General features: G+C 43.7%; 1 protein-coding gene across 2 annotated transcripts in view; it reads right to left on the bottom strand.

Moving 5' to 3' along the window:
• Nucleotides 1-26,085, bottom strand: part of XYLT2 (xylosyltransferase 2) — a 1,085,626-nt gene that overhangs the window by 130,616 nt on the left and 928,925 nt on the right. For both annotated transcript variants that reach the window (XM_044090487.1, XM_044090488.1), the window contains exon 10: nt 1,649-1,982. In XM_044090487.1, the coding sequence (XP_043946422.1) occupies nt 1,649-1,982 (334 nt within the window). The remainder of the gene's footprint in view (nt 1-1,648; nt 1,983-26,085) is intronic.

Here is a 26,085-nt window from a genome sequence, read left to right as displayed (position 1 = left end):
TCTATAATAACATGAAACAGGCCCAGCTTGAGATGGAATATGGCACTGTGCCAACCTACTGAAAGACAACATCCACCAATTAAGAGACTGGCAAGTCCCGGCCTCCCATTTAGAGCAATCAGGACAGGACAGATCACAGACTCCACCCACACTTCCTGTGATATTTCAGTGTATGAGTGACAACACTAACTTTATTTCACTGAGCAGTGCTTACCCATCCTGTAAGCAGAACCTAAAATAAAAACAACATTAAAACCAGAAATAAGGACTCCAAAGGAATTCTGCCTGTGTTATTTTCTTTGGCAGATTTTTAAAATTATTTTTCAACTGTTTTTCTGTGTCCTGGAGCTTTCAAATTATTTTTGATTTGTCTAATTAAAAATTTTCATCTTTATTGTTGGGACTCTCTTCATGTTCAACCTCACTTATACCCTGTAACATAGCAGGGATAACCTAGATCAGATACGATCACAAATTTTACAAAAAAAATATCCATAGTCTGAAGGGCTTTTTAAATGAAGGCAGAGATATTAGGGATCATCCTTGGATGACTCTGTTTGTCTTGGATCATCCTGTGCAGTGGTCCAAGTTGGACTGATCTGTACACTGACCATTTTGTTTATTTTTTAATTACTGACAAACTGAGCATGATTATAGATGAACGTTCAAGCCCTGGCTAACAGCAGGATCTACTCACAGATGAAACATGCAAGGACCAAGAGCAGTTTGTGATTTTTAGGAGTCAATGTAAATTATACAGTACAGAGTCGATTATCCGAACTAACTGGGACCTAGGGTAGTTCGGATAATCAAACGTATAACTGAACCAGATAAAAAAAACTTCTAAAGCCTCATTTTTTTCTGCACACAGGAATACACTTTTCAACCATTCAGAGATTCCAGTGGACAAGAAAGAATATTTTTCACATGAGTGTACCTCGTAATACAAGCTTAAAAAACAAAACGAAGTGAATATATTTAATGCTAACATACTCAGACTTTATGATTTTCCCTACCTGAAAACTCTGGAAGGCTGGTTCGGATAACTGACATTTTGGATAATTGACATTCTTATAATCAACTCTCTACTGTACTGTCCATTGTGTAATCAACAATATCTAGTGATATAATAGTCTGGTCAAAGTACAGTTCCATGCTGTTCCTAATTAAGTACAACTGTATTGTCCAATTTGGGACTGAATGTGAATACATCTTATTTGTATAATCATAGTATGAATTAAACTTTTCTCTACAAGGTGGTGGGAAAGTGAATCAACATAGTAAATGAATGAAAGAAAGAACAAAAAATATCAAGTGAATTATTGTTTTGTTAGGAGTAGCTGCAGTCTGTCATTAATTTTGTAACTTTCCTTTTAAATGCTGTACTTTCTCAGCACTACTAAATGCTGTTCTAATTTAGTAATGATTCACACCATCGTGCCTTAGAAACAGGGACAAAATGAATAGCTGCAACATTAAGTAATAAGGCTACTCACACCTGGCTCACATGGTCAGTACTGATAGACTTCTGAAGTACTGTAGACAATTACATCACAGTTTTACTCTATTACATACAATCCCAAATGAGCATCCAGAACAAAAGGACAGCTTAAAAATACGTAGCATACCTTTACTGCACTATGCATACCTTCTGTAAGGGGCTGTTTATTATGATATGTTAAAGGAGTCACAAGAAACTTTGTTTCAGCAAGCAGTTCCCAGCGATACAGAAGTCGGACTGTCCACGTGCCAGGTCGAAGTGGGTGGTTCAGAGGTGGCTTATAATGTGTGAACTCTACATCTGAATCTACAATAATGTCATAGGATGTTGCAATTATATATATGGGATCAATCCAAATAACAGTGGCTGTTAAGTTGTGCCCACGCATCCATTTCTGCACTGCCACTGGCTCATCAGTCGGTCCAATAAGCCCCCCAAAATTACGAAATATGCGCTCCTTGGGATCCCAGTCAATTCCTACCTGTAAATAAAAAGTAACACGATCAGGGAAAATGAAGTAAAAATGTGTAAAAAGAATGAAGGAGAAAGAAACGCATGTTCAGTAACAGCTAAAAGGGTAGAAGGAACAAAGGAAAATTGCTCTACAATTGCAGAAGTGTGCTTAACCATCTGTATTAGCAAACAATATTCGTATAATGTTCTCACAGAAAGCACCATAACTTATTTCACTGCAAACCCTTCATTAGCCCGCTAATCAAAATACATCTTCAGAATATGACACAATTAATGGGAAAAAAAGCAAATGTACAACAACAATGAAGCACTCAAGTATTGCCAAGTTACAGGTGCCTAGTGACAGTGTGAGGACTAAATGCAACTCTTGGAATAGCAGCACAAAAAGTACAAAACAGGAGTACACTCAAACTCTGAGAATGATTATTTCCCCCTTTCTCTGACGTACAGCAATTTTAGAGGCAGTATACTTAAGAAGCAGGGTATAGGGGGTAGAGAGAAACAAGGTCCCCTTGCAGAAATGATATAGAAGTGTAACAAGAGAGTTTTGCAGCGTGTCGTTTTTCTGTTTGATCAGCACTCTAATTTTCAAACTGTTGCAACAGTGGGTCTCACACTTTAGAAAGGGGGACAGGACATGTTAATATGTGAAAAGATGACATCTGGCAAAGTAAAAATCGCTCAACAATTTACATTATCCCCAAAGTGATGATATCTAAATTCATAGATTCCTGCAATATACATTTTTTCCAAAACCATTAAAAGGTTGAGGACTGTCCCTTTACCATACGAAGTGTCACATTACACGGTTTCATGTGCATAAAGCATTTTTTTGTGTTTTATTTTGCTGTTATGGACAACCCTCACTGCTGGTGCATGGCAGCTTAACTGCTCTTGGTAGCCATTTGCATATAAATATTAACTGTGCCCAAACAAAAACTTCATAAATCTCACAAATGTGCTCAACCAGCAAGTGCAATCAGCAAATTTATGTGGAGTTCAGAACCCCACCCTTTGCAGAAAACTTGCCGGATCAGTAACATGTTGAAAAGGGTAGCTGAAAAGATGGATGACTTGAAAAGCTACCCAAGTAGTTGTGAACATCTTAAAAAATAAACCGAGATGACAAACTAGAAAAATAACTCACAGACTTAAAAGTAATGGCAAAAGAGTTGCAAACATTACAAAAGGGGGAGGCGGATGATCATAATGTGACTGCAGGTGTAATTTGTAGATAACAGGCTTTAATAAATACTGTACAATGTTTTGGCAATCTTCTTCAATAGAAAGATTGCAGAAAAACAGCAGCTGCAAGTGAAGCTTGACATCTTGATCTAAAGAAAGTAAGCAGTTTGCCATTTACACAGATACAGTGACAGCTCACTCAATGTGCTAAGCTGCATTCACAGACAAAACAGAAGAACAAATTCTCAACAGAATTGCATAAACAAGGTGGATTAAATGTCAAACCTGTAAGATGAACACAGTACAAGATTATTTTGGAGACCTGCAAAAGAAGATATCCCCTTACTGTGACTCTAGGAAGGTATTCTAGTGAAACTGACCTGCTCCTAGGTGGCATGTACCTGCCCATTAACAGGGAAGCCTGATGAGAAGAATTTAAACAAAAAGACACACTGAAGTTTATGCAGGCATATGGAAACCCCAATGGGGCCAATCTGTTTATATTCTAGATGACAAGACAGCTCACAGGAGCCTTTGGCTGTCCAAGAACTGTGAAAGGCAGGTGAATCTGATAACACCTGTGAATTTCCACAAGTCCATGAAAGGCAAAGGGAAGGAAGGTCCTAGGAGAAGAAAGAGCACAGTTGTGTAAAATCTTACCATAACAGTAGATGCCCTTCTCTTCACTGTTGCAATATTCTTTACAATATGGAACCCCTGCCAAAGGCAGCCCGACATCCGGCCAGTATACAAATGCTTTTAGGTTACAATGGGTATACTGTACATCCCATGTATACTCCCCACACACGGCGTACGGCATAAAGGTGACGTCTGGATGTACCGTCCTCAAACATGAAAGGCCCCAGTAAGAATGACACGATACTAGTAGGTTTATAGGTTCATAGGTGTGTACTAGGCTAATGGCCCTGGAGCCTTTACAAGCTTAGCCCATAGGATTACCCTGGCATTGTGCCACCAGACCTTAGTTCCTAGTGCCTCTGTTGAGTAGAGCCACTGGAATAAGCCTTGGGGTGAATTATCTATTTCCCATCCACTCATCAAAATTTATCTTGAAGAGGGCCAGTGAGGTGCTCTGCATGACATGTACGGGAAGTCTATTCCACAGCATGGGCAGTCACTGGATGAGGAACCTGTCCCTCCAGCATGTTCTGTTGATTGTGGTAATGTGGTTGAGGTCTCTGGAGTGTATAGTGCAGAGAGATTGGGATTTCTTTAGATGTAGCATTTCTAACAAAGCAGGGTCAGACATGGCTTGCCTCTAAGTAGGCAATATGAGATCAAGAATAGTTGGAGTTTTTTTGAGTCTGCCCATATAGGACAAGTGTTTAAGGCCTAGGATCCTCTTTGTAAGGTACTTCTGCGGCCTCTCCAGTTGTTGCAGGTGTCTAGTGAGGTACATGCCAAATGGGGCATTGTATTCGATGACTGGCCTAATGAGGGAAGAGTAGAGGGAGACAATGACCTCTTTCTTCCTGGATGCAAAACACTTAGTAATGAGATGTGCCACATAGAAGGACTTTCTGACCACAGTGGCAACGTTCCTGGTGGTCAAAAGAGAGGTTGCTGTCAACCTGTGTTCCCAGATCTCTTATAACTCCTTCTGTGTTCAGTGGACTACCATCAATGTGGTAATTCAAGGGAACCAGGTTTTTCCCAAGGAGGATGACGACACATTTTTTGGCACTGAACTTACGGCCATGGTTCTGATACCAGTCATTAGTGTCACTGAGGCCTTTCTGTAGGATGTCAACATCACTTATGGAGTTAATAGCTCCCAACTTGCAATCATCTGTGAACTTTGTCAGCCAGAGTCCCTTCGTGCTGGCCTGGACTTCAGAGAAGTAGATACAAAACAGGAGAGGACCCAGGACTGAACCCTATGGGACTCCACTCGTGACTGGTCGGCAGTCTGACTTGGAATCAGCTATTTTCACACTGTGGGTTCTATCTGTGAGCCAGTTTGCAAACCACTTAGTGATATACGGGTTGTTGCCTAGCTTAGTGAGATTTTCTATGATTCCCGAGTGGGGAATGGTATTCAAAGGCCTTGGCCAGATCAAGGTAGACTGTATGAACCACCTTGCAATCATCCACAGCTCTGTTGGCTGACTCAAAGAAGTCAACCAAGTTTAGCAGGCATGATCTACCCTTCACAAAACCAAACTGTGTAGGATCCAGAGTTTGGAGATTCCCTATATCCTTGTTTATTAGGTCTATGATGATGTGTTCCTCAGCTTTGCACATCAGACTCGGCAAGCTAATTGGGCGATAATTCCTGGGGTCTGTAGTCACTCCTCCTTTGTGGAGAGAGATGACTGTAGCAGTGTGCCATTCGGTAGGGACAAAGCCTGAGGTGAGGCTGTGATTGAATACGGCACACAGGTGAGGTGCCAGTTCACTCTGTAGTTCATGCAGATCACAGCCAAGGATATTGTCAGGTCCCACAGAAGCTGTACTCTTGCCCTTGGACAGTGCTGTTTTAACCTGTGCAGCAGTAATACATAGTGCCTGGCAATGACTGGTCCTTGGGGGGGGGGGTAATGTTAGCACTGAATCTGTCGGCCAGGGCATTGGCAATATCTGTTGGCTCGGCACAGAAGGTAACACTGTGTAGTAGCTCAGACAAATCTGGGTACTGCCATGTAGATTCTTTACATAACTATAGAAGGCCTTGTGGTTGTCTTTACTATCTGCTGCAATTCTGTTTTCATAGCTAACTTTAGAGGATTTGATGAGGGATCTCAACCTTTTGTTGAGGCTGATGAGGGAGGTTTAACAGTCTTGGGATTTCGCCTTATTCTGCATCAGTTTCCTCCTTCTTTTGTAGTTTGTTTATGGCAGGGGACCACCAGACTGGCTTCCTTTTTTTTGGAGAGCATCTTAGTTCTACTGGGTATGGCGAGATCCACGCATTTGTGTACGTGTTCGTACAGTGCATTGGTGTATGATTTGGCAGTCATGCAACTATTCTCCATTTGCATGGGTGCCGTGAAGTTAGCCACCTCTGTTTTTAGGAGCCCAAAGTTAGCTTTGGAGACGTTTTTCATGGTGGTTACCTTTGTGGGGGTGGGAGGGATGTGGATTTCCAAGGTGATTAGTTTGTGGTTGGATCTAACCAGGGAGGAGTTGACTATTGGTGTAGAGCAATGGTCGCCCATGTTAGTAAAGACCAGGTTAAGGATGTTGCTACCTCTAGTGGGGGCAAGAACGAGCTGGTCCAGAGCACTGGAATTAATGAATTCCAGAAAGCATTGGGCACGTGCATTGGTACGTGAGTAGTTTTCCCAGTTAATGGAGGGGTAGTTAAAGTCGCCCAGTATGAGAGTGTTAGGTTGGACCCTAATATTCTCCAGGGTGCTTAGGAATGTGGAGTGTGAGTCTTGGGACATGGTTGGGGACCTATAGCAGGCTACAGCCTGAATCACTGTCTTACCTAGTGTTAACTGCACCTGAAGTATCTCAGATGCATTATGTTGGACTACCAGTCTGGAGGTGTGCACATCCTTTATGAATATGGAAACACCACTGCCTTTGGAGCTTTGGTCCAAGTTCTGGGGCCAAAATATGTGGAATGAGTTACAGCCTGGTAGTGCAGGGGTCCTTTCTGCTGCCTTGAACCAGGTCCCTGTTACAGCACAAATGTCGATATTCTCCATTTTAAGGACTGCTTTGAGCGAGTGCATTTTGACAATTAGACTTCTAGCATTGAGCAGGATGACTCTCAGATTGCATTTGTTTGTAGCTGTTACGGTGGTAATTTGGTCTTTGGAACACTGCCTAAAAAAGGCACTGTAGGGATGGCAAGAGCCTCGGCCAATATCCGTAAGCCCAGGGGTGACAGATGCAGGCCATCTCTGGCAAAGCATTGAGGTCTGTCAGTCATGTCATCCCCGGCAGACAGATACTGGATCCCCTTAGAATGACACCAGAAACTTAGCCAATTGTTGAAATCAATCATTTTCTGTTTGTACTGTGGTATCGTTCTGGTTGATGGTAGGATGCTGCTTAGGGCTAGGGTCATACCCACCTGAGCTACATAATCCAAGAGCTCCTCCATGTCTCTTTTCATGTAGTCCAGGGAGGTATGTGTCAGGTCATTCACACCCACATGTACAATGACAGAGTCATATTTGTACCTGTTGTTAAGGGACCTGAGTGCATGTGTTAACTGGTGGATCCTGGCACCTGACAGGCAGCTGATTACTTTCTCCTTATTCAACCTAGTGAGTGGGACATCAGTGTGCCTCACTATCGAGTCACCTATGACTAGTGTGTTGGACATGTTTTGCCTTAGGGGATTTGGGTGAGTGGCACACTGTTTAGGAGAGTTATGTGTCTCATCATTAGTGTTGTATTGTGGTGGTCAGGTGTGTTTCTGCCTTGGAGGTCTCTGCTGTTTGTGTAAATTTTTACTGAGAGCCTCAGCAAAGGTGGGTGTGTGGTTTGTGTTTTTATGTGAAGGCAGTGTGTTCTGGAGGGCTATGTGTTCCATGTGGTGTGGTGCAAGTGTTGACCTTCTCCTCTTGACCAGCTATTCCAGTCTTGGCTGGAGAGTGCGTAGCTTCCAGTTTGGATATATAAGTGCATCTCTCACAAGTCTGAGTGTTGGGAGGTAAGAGGAAAGGGTTGTCAGTGTACATGAGGCAGTTGCTACATTGCTTCAGGATGCCCAAGTTCACCAGGTTAATAGGAGAAAGCACAGGGAACTGACTTTTAGACATGCCTGGAGGGGTGGGCATTAATAAATACTGGAGCTGTTTCCTTGTAGAACGTTTAGTGCTGGTAGCACTTTTGTGTGCTACAATAATTGCTACAAGAAGTCTGGTAAAGTGCTAAACTAATACGCTAGTAAAAGTACAGGAGAGGAGAGGAAAGAACTAGCAGATCTAAGGTAAAAATTGAAGAGCAGACTTTGCCACCGCTCAGAAGATTGTTTGAAACAGTCCTGGATACAGCAAATCTGTACCTGGACTAGATTGGTTACAGCAAAGGAGGGAAACAAGCGCAGATGTGGACTTTTAATCCAGAAAGTTGAAAGAGATGGAAAAAAACTGCCGAAACGGCCAATAAGCTACTATTTCTGGGCCAGAAACCACTCCTCCTGTGGTAGATAGGCTACCTAGTGCTTACCACTCCCACTGATAGGTTAGAAGGCTTACCCTCCAACACAGAAAGACTTGGGGGGCTCAGAAGCTTATAAAACAGTCCTGGAAACAGCAAATCTGTACCTGGACTAGACTAGTTACAGGAAATGCAGGAAACAAGCGCAAATGCGGGCTTTTAAACCAGAAAGATGAAAGAGATGGAAAAACTGTCCAAACGGCTAATCATCTACAATTTCTGGGCCAAAAACCACTCCTCCTGTGGTAGATAGGCTACCTAGTGCTTACCACTCTCTCTGATAAGCTAGAAGGCTTTCCTCCAACACAGAAAGGCTTGGGGGGACTCAGAAACTTACCAACAGTCCTGGATACAGCAAATCTGTATCTAGACTAGATTAGTTACAGGAAAGGCGGGAAACAAGCACAAATGTGGGCTTTTAAACCAGAGAGTAGAAAGAGATGTAAAAACTGCCCAAATGGTCAATAAATTACAATTTCTGGGCCAAAACCACTCCTCCTGTGGTAGATAGGCTACCTAGTACTTACCACTCCCACTGATAAGCTAGAAGGCTTCCCTCCAACACAGAAAGGCTTGGGGGGGGGGGGCTCAGAAGCTTACAAACAGTCCTGGATACAGCAAATCTGTACCTGGACTAGACTAGTTACAGGAAAGGCAGGGAACAAGTGCAAATGCCGGCTTTTAAACCAGGAAGTTGAAAGAGATGGAAAAACTGCCCAAACGGACAATCACTACAATTTCTGGGCCAGAAACCACTCCTCTTGTGGTAAATAGGCTACCTAGTGCTTACCACTCTCACTAATAAGGTAGAAGGCTTCCCTCCAACACAGAAAGGCTTGGGGGGCTCAGAAGCTTACCAATAGTACTGGATACAGCAACTCTGTATCTGGACTAGACTAGTTAGAGGAAAGGCAGGAAACAAGCTTAGATTATTTTTTTCAGACAGGAGCTAAAACAGCACTAAAAATAAAGCAAATACAGTTTAAATAAATGCGATTTATTCAAAATGTATTCTGAACTAAATTCAGTTGTTGCTTTATTCAACTCTGAACAGTTAAAAAGTGCCAAAAATATACTTATCAGCTGAGAAGCACACGCAGCACTCAGTCAGAACACAAGGAGATTTATTTTTGTTAGTAAAATGCAAGGAGAGGAAGGAGGAGCAGAAGACAATTCAAAGTTAAGAACCTAAGTGGGCTGGCCTTCTCAAATGTTCTCTGTGTAAGAGGTAAAATGAACACTAGACTGGGAGGAGTGTCCAGGATCAAATTTGCAGTAGGGGCGAGCAACGGCTAAGTCACCAACCAGTTTCAGAAGAGATCAGGAACAAAAAAACAATGCCAGCAAATATATAAAATAATCAGGCAAAATTTAAGACAATGCAGAACTCTGAAAAGTTAAAGGGCCAAGAATTATACTCATCACTGATTATATTTCCAGATTGTTTGAGAGCACTCAAGTCAGAACACAAGGAGTTTCTAACAGTGTATGCAGGAACTTACAAACAGGGGCCATTTTAAATCAGGAAGCCTTAAAGCAATCGGATAACAAAAAAGTTGTTACACCAGTTTTATAAACTTTAACACCACCACAGAAATGGGGGGAATCAGTTTCAGAAGAGATCAGGAACAACAAAAACAATGCCCCCCTTTACCCTCCCCACCTAGACTCTTAACCCAACTATACTACCGCCACTACTAACTACAGTCAGAATTAGCTAGCTGTCTTTACATACTTTAAAATCTTGTCTGACAACTTTGTTACTAATATTATAAACAACAAGAAACTATCTTAACTTGCAACATTTACTGTCTATACTGCTGATAATCAATATCTTGTTATTGTATTAAAGCCAACAAAGTACAGTTTTGTACCTACCATAAATGTAGATGTTCGAGTGCTAATACAGCTGCAGTCCTTACATATGGGTTCTCCTGCCGTCAGGCGGGTCCTCGGTCGGCCAAATTCCAAAGTCTAGGTCCGGCGTCGGTTGTTGTCGCCTTCTTCCCTGACGTCAGTGCAACAGGGGTATATATAAGACACGGCCGACGCCATTTTCTTCAGTCTTTCTTGCCCCAGATGTCAGGTGCCCCCAGAAGGAAGGCAATACATAATTTATATATCTATGTATAGTCATGCAATGCAATATAATCAAAATTCAGTAGTTGCAAGCAAATACACCATAGAAGGATAACCCAAACAGGTAGTTTGTGGAGGAGTTAGCCACTAGGTCTGTGCCAAGAGGGGAAGGAGGGAGGGAAACCTGGACTGCAGCTGTATTAGCACTCGAACATCTACATTTATGGTAGGTACAAAGCTGTACTATGTTCATCGTGCATACAGCTGCAGTCTTTACATATGGGTAGAATCCCAAAGCTACGCACAGGGTGGTAGGCACTAGGTGGAATTAGGAGGAGCCAGAATGCCCTGCAACACAGCAGTGGCAAAGCCTGCTTTTGTTTTGGAGTATAAAGGTAGGTGGTAGTGTTTAGTGAAGGTATGCACCGAACTCCAAGTGGCTGCCTCCAAAATATCTTTGGTAGGAACTCCTCTGAGGAAGGCTGTAGAGGTAGCTGTGGCCCTTGTGGAGTGGGATCGGATGCCTGTAGGCACAGATTTACCATGAAAGGAGTAACAAAAACGTATGCAGTGGCCTATCCATTTTGAAATTGTCTGTTTGGAAATTGGCTTCCCTTGAGCTCCTACAGCATAGGACACAAAGAGTTGTTCTGATTTCCTGAATGGCTTAGTTCTGTCCAAATGGTAACGCAGCTGTCTATGGATGTCTAAGGAATGTAGCAGCCTTTCCCCTTTGTTTTGAGGATTGGGGTAAAAGGTAGGTAAGTGTATGGCCTGATTTAAAGCTACCCTGGATACTACTTTAGGCATAAATGACGGGCTGGTTCGTAGGGAAACCCTGTCCTGATGGAAGATGAGAAAGGGCTGCACAGCCATGAGGGCTTGTAATTCCGAGACCCTATGAGCTGAGGTAATAGCCAGAAGGAAAGCTGTTTTCCAGGACAAATATTGTAAATCTGTTGAGGCAGCTGGTTCAAAGGGAGGCAATGTCAATTTTTCCAGTATGTAATTAAGATCCCAGGCTGGGATTGGTTGTTTCCTTGGAGGTCTTATATTCTTAGCCCCTCTGAGGAACTGTCTTAAGAGTGGGTGAGAGAATAAGGGTGGATCAGTGTTGTATTCTGCAGAAATGGCTGAGGCATGGATTTTAATGGAGGAGAATGACAGTCCACTGTTCAGCAACTCAGTTAGATACTGTAATATCTGAGGCAAATTCAGTTTTCTAGGATCCTGGTCCTTTTTCTGATTCCAAGCGCAAAACAGTTTCCATTTTGCGGAGTAAGCTTTTCTAGTAGATGGCCTTCTGGCTTCCAAAATGACATCCTGTACCTCCTTGGAGAGTAGGGTCTGTTGTGGTATTAAGGAATTTTCCATGCAACCAGATTGAGTGTTTTCAGCTGACTGTGAAGAGTTTTGTAGCTGTGCTGAGTCAGAAGGAGAGGCATTAGAGGTAGGGTCCAGGGAGGAGAATGTGTTAGGCTCCTCAGGATTGGATACCAGTGTTGTCTTGGCAAGTCTGGAGCAATCAGTATCATCTTTGGTCTGTCTGTTCTTGTTTTCAAAAGCACCTTGGTCAGTAGAGGAAGAGGTGGAAAGGCGTAAACTGTCCTTGCTGTCCAACTGAAAGAAAGGGCATCCACTCTCCAGGCCTTTGGATGAAATGTCCTTGAGCAGAACTTTGTCAATTGGTGATTTTTGTGGGAGGCAAAGAGATCTATGTCTGGCCTTCCCCAGGCTTGGATTATCTTTGTAAACACTTGAGGATGCAACTTCCATTCGTGAGGGTCTGTCATATTTCTGCTTAGACTGTCTGCCAGCGTGTTTTCCATACCTGGCAAGTACTGTGCTTGAAGCTCGGTTTGCCATTCCAGAGCCCTGTTCCAAAGTGACATGGCCAGCCTGCACAGGGGGTATGAATGTGTTCCTCCCTGTTTGTTTATGTACCACATTACTGTGGTGTTGTCTGTTCTTATTAATAACTGCCCAGGATGCAGGAGGTACTTGAAAGATGTAATTGCATTTATCACTGCTAGCATTTCCTTTTGATTGATGTGAAGGTGCTTTTCCTTTTGGGACCATTTGCCCTGAATGCACCTGTCTGTCATGTGTGCCCCCCCAGGCATAGTCTGAGGCGTCTGTTGTGATGACTTGATTTGGTGGAGGCTTGCTGAATGGTAGACCTGTGTTTGTTTGGCATACTTGAGCCCACCATAGAAATTCCCTTTGTAAACATGGAATTAGTGGTATTATTGTTTCCAAACTGTGGCTGTGTTGAGACCATAGGTTTTTTAAATACCATTGAATTCCTCATATGCAACTTTGCACATGGGATTAGAAGAATGCAAGATGCCATGAATCCCAGCGCCTGCAGGATTTTCCTTGCAGTTAGCCTGGTACAATTTGCTAGTATCTTGAAGTACTGAGTTAGTTGCCCCTGTTTTTCTGGCGTAAGATAGGCCATCTGGGTGTTTGTGTCCAAGTTGGCACCCAGGAAAATTATTTTCTGAGATGGTGTTAGCCTGGATTTCTCTTTGTTGACTGTGTATCCAAGAGAATTCAATAGCTGTATTACATAAGCCAGATGCTCCAGAAGTATGTGCTTGCTGTCCGCTTGGATCAGGCAGTCGTCCAAATAAGGGTATATTTGTATCCCTTGAAGTCTGCAGTAGGCAATTACTGATGCCAGGCATTTCGTGAATACTCTGGGCGCAGTAGATATGCCAAAGGGCAATGCAGAGAATTGACAGTGGATTGAACCTGCAAGAAATCTGAGGTATCTTCTGCAGCTTTGTCTGATTGGGACATGCAGGTATGCCTCCTTGAGGTCCAATGTTACCAGCCAAGACCCCTTGCCCAGCATGGGAAGAGGCTGCTGTAAGGTGAGCATCTTGAATTTTGGTACTAGTAGAAATGTGTTTAGGATGGATAAGTCCAAAATGGGTCTCCAATCGGTTCCCTTCCTTGGTACCAGGAATAGTCTGGAATAAAAACCTTGACCTTGCTCGTGATAGCTTTCATGTCCATGAGCTTTGAAATTTGTATTTGAGCCTGTGCCCTTTGATTCTGTGGCAGGTTTTGTTAGATATTATGAATTTAAGGCTAAAATTAATTCTGTTGTAAATATGCTGAAAGAAAAAGTTTGCTTAAATACAGAAACAGAGTTTAGTAATATGTGATCAGCAACCATACTAAATGACTGTGGCTTAAAAAAATAAGGAACTTGCTTATGAGTGTATGACACACACATCAAGAAAGCTGAACTTCTTACAGACGTGACAAGAATGTAATCTGCTTTCACTGGACAACAGGACATGCTTTTCTAAGAAAGTTTAAAAATGTGCTTTTCTAATCCACAAGGCATTTTCTTGAAGACAGTTTACTTATCAGCATTTGCACAAGAACAGATGTGTTAGCATTTGCGTCATCAAGGCAGTATCTTTCCAAAACCAAGAGGGTATGAGTTTAACTAAAATATGTATAAAAAGTCTGTATTAAATCTAGTTATGTTAGGGGTATGGTAGGGACACATTTGGTGTTCTGAGGTAAATGTTATATCTCTCACATCATCTGTACTATATGAGAAGTAAAGTTGGAACAGTACTTTTAAGCTGCAACATTTGTCCAGTTTGGTTTATTATAAATGTTATTGGTTACTGCTCTCTAAAGTTGATGCTGCAAAGTATATTCTCTCATCAGTGTATATTCTGCAAGTTTCTGTATGCAACAGACTGTGAATGCAATTATAACCAGACTTTGATTCCAGCCAGCAAAACTGAGTGTCTTAAGAAGACTTCAAATCCCACAGCAAGAGCAAGCAGTAAGCAGCAGTAAGCAGAGAGAGATCAATATATTTTTTCAGGTTTGGCATGCCTCTCATTTTTGGAAGAGTGTGAAAATGAAATCTGTAGCCTCTGTTTATAATGTCCAGGATCCATTTGTCTTTTGTGACAATATGCCAATTTTTTGAAAATAATGCCAGCTTTCCTCCCAAGGGTGCTGCCACTTGAGCCTTGTTTGGCATGCAAAGGGGAAAGTCATTGGGTTTGTTTTCTGTATTGCTGTGCATTGTCTTCGGCACCTCTTGATGCTGGAGGTTGCCATTGTCTGCCTCTATATAATCCTTGAGATTGTCCTCTGCCCCTTCCGCGTCTGTATCTACCTCTTTGGGGCTTGTCTGTGGCTGGAAAGGACCAGTTTTTTGTAGGCCAATTTCTACTAAATCGTGGTGGTTGTACCTGCAGAAAAGCCTTAACAGTTTGCATAGATTTAGCTTTTTCTTCCATTTTCCTTAATATTTCCTCAGCATTAGTACCAAATAACACATCCTTTTGTAAAGGAGCATCCAGTAATTTAGCCTTGGCATGATCAGACAGGGTTCGTTCCCTAAGCCAAGCATGTCTACGAATGACTGATCCTGTAACTGCAGCTCTACTTGAGGCCTCTAGAGCATCATAACCACATTGCAAGGTGTGCTTACCCACTTGTTCTGCACTATGTATCATATCTTGCAACTCCTTCAGATCTGGTTGTTCAGGTTGTGACATTTTATTCTTTAATTGTGATAACAGAAACTGCTGATATTTAAGCATATGGAACTGACAATTTAAGGCCCTCATGGCTAGAGTGGCTGAGGTATATACCTTTTTTCCCCACCTTTCTAAGGATCTAGACTCTCTTTCGGAGGGTAATGGATTCTTAGCAGTAGAGGCCTTCATTCCCTTGGGACCCTGAGAAATGGTTTCTGGGTCAGTATTATGGCTTTTGTAAAGAAATTGGTGTGAGTTAGGAACTCTGTAGTACCGATCAGGCTTGACTGGGGCTGGAGGCAGGGAATCCGGATTAAGGCAAGCCTCCGAATAAACATCATCAAGTATGTCCAAGACATGAGGTATCGCCAGAGGCCTGTGCTGGGGTAGTAGAAGAAATTCCCTAAGCCTTTTCTTTGAATCTGAAAAATCCTGGCCTTCCCAATGGAAGTGTTCCCTCAAGGTATGCAAGGTTTCTCCGAATGAGAAATCCTCTGGGGGGGGGGGGATATAGAAGGAATGGACTGTTCTGCATCAGAATCTTCAAAAGGGGAGTACGAATGCTCCTCTTCATCAGAATGTTCTGAAATAATGCAGCCCTGGTCAGAAGAGGGAGATTCTTCCTCCACTCTGGGTCTCTTGTCCGGTGGGGGTTGTGAACCCCTGATAAGAGTAAATAAATCCTCAGCCATTTTGAGCATCTGCTTTTTAGGCATGGGGCCTGTAGATGGGCCCTGTGCAACAGGCCTCTGGGAGTGCATGGCTGATTTAGACTTAGTAAAGGCCTTGATGGAAAAGGAAGAAGAAGGTCTGAAGACACCATGGGTGGAAGTAGATCTGTCCACATTAAGAGCTTCAACACTCACCGTGGCTTTGGTAGCTGTAGCCAGGATGTGGGCCGAGGAACCTGCAGTCTCGGGTACAGAGGACACCGCCAGAGAAGCATAATCGGTAGTCAGGGGCTGCATAGGCGCCTCACTGAGAACCGGACTATGTGTAGCCGGTCTTGGCATGGTGTCTGTTGAGACCGTGGGCCTCGCGTGTCGGTCTTTGTCCTTGCGTTTTTTTGGACAAAATGGTAGTCGGAGTCTCCGATGACATTTTATAGTTAAAAGCTTTACCGAAAAAGTGCTGGGCGAACTCCGCCCGACGCTTAATAGTGCGTTTATTAAAGGTAGCACAAAAGCGACAGCCTGAGACGTCGTTGTCTGGGCCTAAACAAGGTATACAGAGGGAATGGAAATCCTTATGCGGTATTTGCTTCCCACAAGAAATACAATTGTTAACTTTGTCTGACATTGGTCTGAGGCAAGAAAAGTTTCCCCAACGGGGTACTTAGCTTTAAAGAAGACTTTGGTTTCCAAATTTTCGTAATTTCAGGAGCTGGCCGACCGGCACTTGCGAACTGCTTCTGCTTCGGGCACCGCGCGGCAAAAAAGACAGAAGAAAATGGCGTCGGCCATGTGTTATATGCCCCTGTCGCACTGACGTCAGGGAAGAAGGCGACAACAACCGACGCCGGACATAGACTTTGGAGTTCGGCCGACCGAGGACCTGCCTGACGGCAGGAGAACCCATATGTAAGGACTGCAGCTGTATGCACGATGAACATCCTGTAATGTTGTTTACTATTGCTGCAACTTTGTATCTCTATTTATCATGTACATGATGCGGAGCTTTTCTCCCTGGGCATCTGCTGAAAAAGGACCTGCGACCAGTCTGAATTTCCAGGTAAACAAATGTAAATAAAATAAATAAATAAATGCCAGCAAATATAGAAAATAATTCAGTCAGTGAATATATAAAATAATTCAGGCAAAAATGAAGACAATGCAGAACTCTGATAAGTTAAAGTGCCAAGAATTATACTTATCACCGATTATATTTCCAGATTGTTTGACAGCACTCAAGTCAGAACACAAGGAGTTTCTAACAGTGTACGCAAGAATTTACAAACGGGCTATTTTAAATCAGCAAGCCTTTAAGCAATCAGATAAAAAAGCTGTTAGACCAGTTTTATAAATTTTACTACTACCACAGAAATAGGGGGAACCAGTTTCAGAAGAGATCAGGAACAAAAAAAAAAAAAAAACAATGCCAGCAAATATATAAAATAATTCAGTCGGCAAATATATAAAATAATTCAGGCAAAAATTAAGACAATGCAGAACTCTGAAAAGTTAAAGTGCCAAGAGTTATACTTACCACCAAGTATATTTGCAGATTGTTTGAAAGCACTCAAGTCAGAAAATTACAGTTGTGTACACTTACCATAAATGTAGATGTTCGAGTGTATTCACTGTTGCAGTCATCACATTTGGGTTATCCCTGCCAGGGTAGCCCTCGACGGCCTGAATACCAGACACTTAGTACTTCTGTGTCAGTTGCTGTTGCTTGAGGACTGACGTCAGGTCGTCAGTAGTATAAAGTAAGGTAGCCAACGCCATTACATCAGTTTTTCTTGCCCTAACCTGTCAGGAGCCCCCAAAGTAGGAGGCCAGGTTCTGGTGGAAGAACCCCACCAGTGGAAAATACATACCAATATGTCCCTTGTAGGCAAAGTAAAACAACAAGGAAGAATGATAATAAAAGGAGAAAGAGAATAAAGGGGGATGGAGGGAGGGAAACCAGGACTGCAACAGTAAATACACTCAAACATCTACATTTATGGTACGTGTACACAACTGTATTATGTTCATGTTTCACTGTTGCAGCCATCATATTTGGGTAGATTCCCAAAGCTGAGGAAATGGGTGGAGAAAGTCAAGTAAGCTAGGGGCTGGCTAGGATGCCCTGCAAGACTGCAGAGACAAACCCTGCCCTGGATTTGGAGAAGAGAGGCAGGTGGTAATGCTTGGTAAAAGTGTGAACAGATGTCCAAGTGGCAGCCTCCAGGATGTCCTTGGTGGGGACTCCTCTTAGGAAGCTACAGAGGTGGAGGCTGCTGTGGTGGAGAATGCCCTGACCCATTGGGGGGAGGCTTACCATGCTGTTTTTAGCAGAAATTAATGCAGTGTGCTATCCATTTGGAAACAGATTGCTTGGAGATGGCTTTGCCTTCTGCCCCTGTAGCAAAGCTAACCAGCAATTGATCAGACTTTCTGAAGGATTTAGTCCTGCCCAGATAGTATCTGAGCTATCCGTGCACATCTAGAGATTGAAGAATACTTTCCCCCTTGTTCTGGGGATTAGGAAAGAAGGTGGGCAAATGAATGGATTTGGTTGACAGCTACCCTGGACACCACCTTGGGCATGAAGGATGAGTTAGTTCTGAGGGATACCCAGTCTGCATGGAAGATGATGAAGGGTTCCACATCCATGAGTGCTTGGAGCTCAGAAGGCTGAAGTGATGGCCAGAAGGAATGCTATCTTCCAGGAGAGAAATTTTATCTCTGCAGAAAAAGCTGGTTTGAAAGGGGGCAGGGTGAGCTTTTCCAAGACAAAGATAAGGTTCCAAGCTGGTGTTGGTACCCTTCTGGGGGGCCTCAAGTTGCTAGCCCTTCTGAGGAACTGTTTGATCAAATGATGTGAAAAAAGGGGCTGCTCAGTGGGAAAATGAGCAGAAATAGCAGAGGCATTAAATTTTAAAGAGGAGAAAGAGAGACCACTGTGTAGTAGGTCAGCTAAGTACTCCAGGATGAGAGGGATGGAGGGCTGTGCCACATCGGCCCCCTTTGCCTGGATCCACGTGCAGAACCTTTTCCATTTATCTGCATAAGACTTTCTGGTGCTAGGGCATTTGGCCTCATGGATAACATCCAGAACCTGTTTACTGAGGATGGCAGATTGGTTCGGGGTTAGGGAATATGCCAAGCTGTCAAATTGAGTGTCTGCAATTGGGGATGCATGAATTCCCCTTCCTTCTGGGTTAGGAGGTTTGGAATCTGAAGAAGTTGCCATGGAGGCAGCAGGGACAGGCTGCGCAGCAAGGGGTACCAGTACTGACGGGGCCAGTTTGGAGCTATACGAATGGTCCTTGGTTTTTCCTCCCTTATTTTGAGCAGTACTCTGGGGATGAAAGTTAGGGGAGGAAAGGCATAGATTGAGAGGTTGGGCCCAGGGGAAGGAGAGGGCATCCACTTTCCATGCCATGCAGTGATGCTCCCTGGTGCAGAATTTGCTAAGCTGATGGTTGGTGCGGAAGGCAAAGAGGTCGAACTTCGGGGTTCCCCATTTCTGAGTTATTAGGGTGAAGGTACTTCTGTTGATCTGGCACTCATGAGGGTCCAAAAGGTTTCTACTTAACTGGTCTGCCAGAGAGTTGACGGAGCCTGGTAGGTGGTGTGCTAACAGGTGTAGTTGCATGGAAGAGGCTTGGAGCCAAAGGGTCATGGCCAGCCTGCACACAGGGGTAGGAGTGAGTCCCTCCCTGCTTGTTGATGTACCACATCACAGTGGTGTTGTCTGTCTTGACCAGGACAACCCCTGGAGAGAGAAGGGGTTTGAAAGCTATCAGGGCGTGCTGCACAGCCATCATCTCTTTTAGACTGATGTGCAGGGGGATTTGCTGTGGGCTCCAATGGCCCTGTATGCACCTGCTGTCCAGGTGTGCACCCCAAGCGTAGTCTGATGCGTCTGTGGTGAGGGTCTGGGTGGCGGGGGGTGGTGAGAAGGGATGCTGTCTGTGGGGTCTGTTTCCAGGGGGCCTAGGCTGGGCTGGTTTACTCGGAGCAGGAAAGGACCAGTGCTTGCAGGGACAATGCCTGCTGAACCTAGGGGGCTGGACCTGTAAGAAATCCTTAACTGTTTGCATAGATTTTGCTTTTTCTTCCATCTTTTTTAAGACCTCTTCTGCCTTAGTGCCAAATAAGATATATTTGTGCAAGGGGGCATCCAACAATTTAGATTTGACATGGTCTGGCAGGGGTTGTTCCTTAAGCCATGCATGTCTTCTAATGACAGATCCAGGGACTGCTGCCCAGCAAGAAGCTTCTAGGGCATCAAAACCACAGTGCAAAGTGTGTTTAGTTACTTGACTTGCGGAATGCATTAAGTCTTGTAAATCTTTAGATTCTGCCCAAGCAGGAAAGGAAGACATTTTTTGTTTAAGGAGTTCCAAGGTATGCTGCTGATATTTAAGCATATGAAACTGACAATTTAGAGCCATGACAACAAGAGTAGCTGAGGTGTATACTTTTTTACCCCATCTGTCCAATGCTCAGGAATCCCTGTCTAAGGGGGTGGGATTCTTAGCAGAGGTTGCTTTAATCCCTTTAGGCCCTTGAGAAATGACTTCAGGGTCAGCTGTTGGATTTTTAAAAAATATATTTGTGTGAGTCAGGGACTCTGTAGTACCTGTCTGGTTTTCTGGGAGCAGGAGGTAGGGCGTCAGGAGTCAAGCTGGACTAGAGAAAAACATCATCCACCACATCCAGGACTGGAGGGATGGGGCAAGGGTCTGTGCTGCAGAAGATCTAGGAATTCCCTGAGTCTCTTTTTAGACTGTGGGTAGTCCTGACTCTCCCACTGGAAATGCTCCCTTAAAGTATGCAGGGTTTCCCCAAAGGAAAAATCCTCTGGGGAGAGGCTGAAAGAATGGATTTCTCTGCATCAGAATCCTCATAACTGGAAAGGGTTGCATGTCTTCATAGTCATATATATCAGACTCATCTGACTATTGTTCAGACAAAACTACTGGGGACAGATCTCTTTTCCTTTCTGAGGGGGTATCTTGGCTTCCCCTGATCAGCATGATAAAGTCTTCTGCCATTTTGAGCATTTGAGAATGAGGCAAGGTAGCAGGCGCCTGAGAGTTTCTTGGGTGTGGTTTGAACCCTGGGCCTCAGGAACTAGGTTGTTTTCAAAAGAACGGTAGTTGCGAAAGAAGATGTCGGCTTGTGTTGAGATTCGGTGGTGCGAAGGACTTCCTCGGAAGCCAGTGCATGCTCAGCGGCTCCGGACCCATCCAAGGTAGAGACGACCATAAGATCCTTAGTCGAAGAAGAGTTATGCGGCAAACTGGACTCTGAAAGAGTCTCGGTAGTGGCCTGCGAATCAACTGAAGTGGGCATCAGGGGCTGCAACATCAGGGGCTGCAAAAGTGCCTCACTGAGTACCAGAGGACTGATGACTAGCTTCACAGAAGCGTCGTGAGTAGGTTTGGACCTGTGTGGTCTGTGTTTCTGTCTTTACTTTTTACTTTTTTTTTGAAGATTTGCTGTCAGATGGCTTAGCCAAGTCATATCAGAATTCAAGGACTGTAAACGGAAATATCTGGCTAAAGTAAGGGCCTGATGACGGGTAGTTCTAGAGTTAAACAAAGCACAGAAGTGACAATGGAGGACGTCGTGGTCTGGACCTAGACAAGTGATGCAGTAAGAGTGGAAGTCTCGGTGTGGTATTTGCTTTCCACAGGTGAGACAAACTTTTTCTGACATCGGTTAGTGCAAGAAAAAAGGATCCCCAATGGGGTACTTAGCTTTAGAAGACTTCAACTTCAATTCGGAGACGAAAACTCAGATAGCGGCCAACCGGCACTCGTGTGAACTGCTTCTGCTTCGGGCTCCACAGCAAGAAAGACTGATGTAATGGCGTTGGCTGCCTTACTTTATACCACTGCCAATCTGATGTCAGTCCTCAAGCGGCAGCAACCAATGCAGAAATACTAAGTCTCTAGTATTCGGGCCGGCTGAGGGCTACCCTGGCAGGGATAACCTAAATGTGATGACTGCAATGACTAACAGTGAAACATGAAGAACATCTGAAAATGCCAGACAAACATAAAAACTTCCTGAAAAGGAAATGAATAGGAATATGTAGATAAGCATCCTTGAGATCCAGAGAAACTAGAAAAGCCTGAGGAAGCAGGAAAGGAAACAAGGTCTGAAGGAACAGCATCGGAAAGGAAGGGACCTTTAAAAAAGGCGTTTAGCTCATGTAGATCCAGAATGAGTCTCAAGGTGCCTTCATTCCTGGGGACCAAGAACATTCTGGAATAAAACCCCTTCCCCCATTGAGAAACTGGAACTTCCTGAATAGTTCCTTGAGCAAACAGGCCCTGAAGCACCTCTGGAAAAAGGGCAGTTGTTTCTGAGGAGGCTGAGGAATACCCAGAAAAGGAGGAAGAGATTTCCAACCCATATAATACCACTTTATAGAAAGAGCCCAGGGGCCTTGGGTGATCTGTAGCCAAATAGGAAGGGACAGAGACAGACGGAAAGAAAGAGGAATGTGACTGAGAGAAGCAGGGCAAGGATAGTAAGACGGCACCTGGTTTGTCAAGAAAAGGAGGCTTCTGAGTAGGAAGAGTTTGGGTAACCTTAGCCGGGAAAGCCCTTCTAATACCCTTTTTACCTATGGGGGTGGGTGAGACGATCTAATTCCTCTGAAACTTGAGCACAAGGTAAGCAAAAATATACTTCAATTCTGCAAGGCCTTGACCTTCTCTTGCAGGGACTTAAACAACTCCGCAGCAGCAGCACAAAACAAATGTTAATTATCCAGAGGGGCATCCATCAGACTTGCTTCGATATAATCAGGCAAAGGCTGAAGTCTGAATCAGGAATTCCTCCTCAAAACATATCCAAAAGCAGCAACCCAAGATGAAGCATCAGATGCATCACAACCGCATTTAATGAAATGGTGAACTACTTGAGAGGACATCCCAAGTAAAGCAAATGCAGAGGCCTTTCCCTCAGAATCAGGGAGATCAGAAATCACCTGACAGGCTTGAAAGAGACGAGCCAAAATGCACCTAGTCATGTGTGTCTGATAGTTAACAGCCCTAAAGGCTAGGGTAGAAGAAGTATACACTTTCTTACCCAGTCTCTCCATGGTTCTGTTATCCTTATCAGATGGCAGCAGTTTAGTGGAGGGCAACAATTTGGAAGGCTTATCAGAAGCCACTGACACCACAGAGGAGTCAGCAGAAGGACACTTATATAGTAAATTGCAGTCCTCAGACACTTTATAAAACTTATCAGGTGTTTTGGAAGCAAGGGGTTGGGAGGCAAGAGTCTGAAAAGCAGTGGAAAAGGCATTCAAGCAGGGCTGCAAGAACAGGAGGAGCAGCAGAAGGTCTAGGAGACTCCTTTTGCATAAGCTCACAGTATCTCTTCGGAACATTAGACACCTGAGCACAGTTCCATTTGAAAAATTCCATCATTCAGGAAACAGTATCACCAAATAAAATCTCTTCAATAAGGAGAGTCAGGACTGATAATCTCTTCTTCCTCAGAACCGGGGATAGAACCCACAACTCTCCTGGACATGGGTAGTCATCACTAAATGCAAGTTTGGGTACTGACTAGCATTTCTATGGTATTGCATTGGGATGAAATGGCTAGGCTTAAAATGACCTCCGGGTCGATAGCATAGTAACCTATAATCCTATGAATAGTCTTGGGCAGGAATCTGGGAGGAATATGTCAGGGACTCCGTCAGAATCAACAGCATCTTCCTCAGAAGAATCCTGCTCCTTGGGTCTCTCTGGAGGGCAGGAACAGAAACACCTTGTAGGGGCTTGAGAGGCATAAGGAAATTAAACAGGCCTTGTGTGAAGTCCTGCCATTCACTCTGAGGATCTTTTGGAGCGGGCAAAATAGGTTTAGTTTTTTGCTTCTTTTTGAGTGGGATGCCAGACTTGAAAAATTTTGGAGGCTCTGACCCTTGACAACACTCAATAACAGTAGTTGGAACCAATTCCCTCTCTAAAATTTGAGGAACATCCTTAGCCCCTTCAGTAATAATCAGCCACGGTTTCCCCTGTATATCAGAGGCAGACATCTGCAAAATGGGCATGGATGTGTGTGGAGTCAGGTTCATGCTGGCCTCCGAAGCAGTTGCAGCAGAGGAATCCGAGAAAGAAAACCAGATGAGCCTCTGGGCTTTCACCAGCCGCAAGAGGCGGTACAGATGAAGACTCAGACTGGACTTTCTTGCTCTTTTTCCTTGGAGACGGTTGGGCCCCCAGGCCAGGAAGATCCTTCCATGGTATCCTTAGCCAACAATTTAAGACACTGGTTTTCTAGGTAAATTGCGAAAGAAGAAAACCAACTACGCAACGTCTCAGGGACAAAGGAATGACAAATCTCACAACATGTATGGTCGTGGAAAGCACCTAAACAAAACAGACACTTCTCATGAGCATCTTTATGTGGAATCCATCTCCTGCACTGGCATTTACCCATTCTGGATGACATGAAACCCAACAACCAGAAACAAGGCAAATGTACGATAATAAAAACCAAAAACCCCAACAGGGCACTTAATCTGAAAGCCACAGAAACCAGCAGACAGACAAGCATTCAGACAGACTATCAAAGATGGCATTTGGACTGGCGGCAAACAGGTTCTGAGGATGATACATCCAGACATCACCTTTATGCCCTACGCTGTGCATTAGGAGTATACATGTGATGCATGACGTACCCATTACAACCTAAACGCTTTTGTATACTGGCCAGATGTCAGGCTGCCCTTGGCAGGGGATCCCTATTGTAAAGAATACTGCAATGACACGGAAGGACATCATCATACTGCAAAGTTACAGCAGTTGCCTAAATCAGGAAGCAACACGTCTAACCAGACACAGGGGCACAATCTTGGAAAATGACTAGTCAACATGCACTGTTTAGTGGCGGTTATGCTTACTCAAAGTATGGATAACCTTTATGGCATAGCAGCACCACTGAAGGAATCAGAGGGCTTTAACAAAGGAATTACAGGAGAAGCAAATAATGATGAAGTAGATTTCAAACTAGTAATGAACAATAAATTAAGGTAGTGCTTCACAGGCATAAAGGATGAAAAACAATGTGCAATTTGAGAGAAGGAGGAGCAACACCATCTGCAAGACTGAATGGTCTTAATCAGAGAAAAAAATCTTCTTGCACATGTATTTCCATGTCAGAAGGTCCATGTTTCAAACCAGAGGCGAGAGTGGTGAATGAGCATGCTGGAATGACTGAACATAAACAAACTGATTCAGGTACAATAAAGTACAGCTGTGTACACTTACCATAAATGTAGATGTTCGAGTGCATTCACTGTTGCAGTCATTACATTTGGGTAATCTGCTGGCAGGTTGCCCTCAGTTGGCCTGAATAACAAAGTTTTGGGTCCTGCGTCAGTTGCGGTCTCTTCTTCCATGGCATCAGGTCGTCAGGGGAATAAAACATGCAGCCGACACCATTTTAATCAGTTTTTCTTGCCCCAGATGTCAGGTGCCCCCCAAATGGGGAGCAAAAAAAAAATAATAATAATTTAGAACGCAAAAAATATATACCTCCAACTAAAAGCAAATACACCAAAAAGGCTTTTGAGCATAGTAAAAGAAAGAAGAGGTAAAATAAGAGAGAAATAGGGGGCTGGCGGGTGGTTAACCAAGACTGCAACAGTGAATACACTCGGACATCTACATTTATGGTAAGTGTACACAACTGTACTATGTTGTTCGTGTTTCACTGTTGCAGTCATTACATTTGGGTAGAATCCCAAAGCTATGGTTGGGAGGATGAAATTATACAGCATTAGGAGCAGCTATGAGGCCCTGCAGGACAGCAGTGGCAAAGCCTGCTCTGGATTTAGAGAAGAGAGGTAAATGGCAATGTTTGATGAACGTATGAACTGAGTTCCAAGTAGCAGCTTCTAGAATGTCTCTGGTAGGAACACCTCTGAGAAAGGCTGCAGAAGTAGATGCAGCCCTGGTGGAAGGGGATCTGATCCCCTTGGGTCAGGTTTACCATGGTGCATGTAGCAGAAACGAATACAATGGCTTATCCATTCTGAAATAGTCTGCTTTGAAATAGCCATTGCCTCTGTCCCTGCAGCAAATGCCACCAGTAATTGCTCAGATTTTCTTAGAGATTTTGTCCTGTTTAAGTAGAATCTTAGTTATCTGTGTACATCCAATGAATGCAGAATCCGCTCCCCCTTGTTCTGTGGATTTGGGAAAAAAGTTGGCAGATGAATGGTCTGATTAAAAGCCTCACTGGATACCACCTTAGGCATAAAGGATGGATTGGTCCTGAGGGCCAACCTGTCTGGATAAAAGATAATGAAAGGCTCCACTGCCATGACAGCCTGTAGTTCTGAAATCCTTCTAGCTGAAGTGACTGCTAAAACAAAAGCTGTCTTCCAAGAGAGAAATTTTAAGTCTGCAGTAGCAGCTGGTTCAAAAGGAGGTAGGGTGAGTTTTTCCATAACAAAATTGAGGTAGGGTGAGTTTTTCCAGCACAA

This window comes from Protopterus annectens, chromosome 12.part0 (genome assembly GCF_019279795.1).
Source record: "Protopterus annectens isolate FY-2018-M chromosome 12.part0, PAN1.0, whole genome shotgun sequence".
Taxonomy (NCBI): Eukaryota; Metazoa; Chordata; order Ceratodontiformes; family Protopteridae; genus Protopterus; species Protopterus annectens.
The sequence above is the reverse complement of the archived record's forward strand: the minus strand, read 5'-3'. Positions and strand labels throughout refer to the sequence as shown.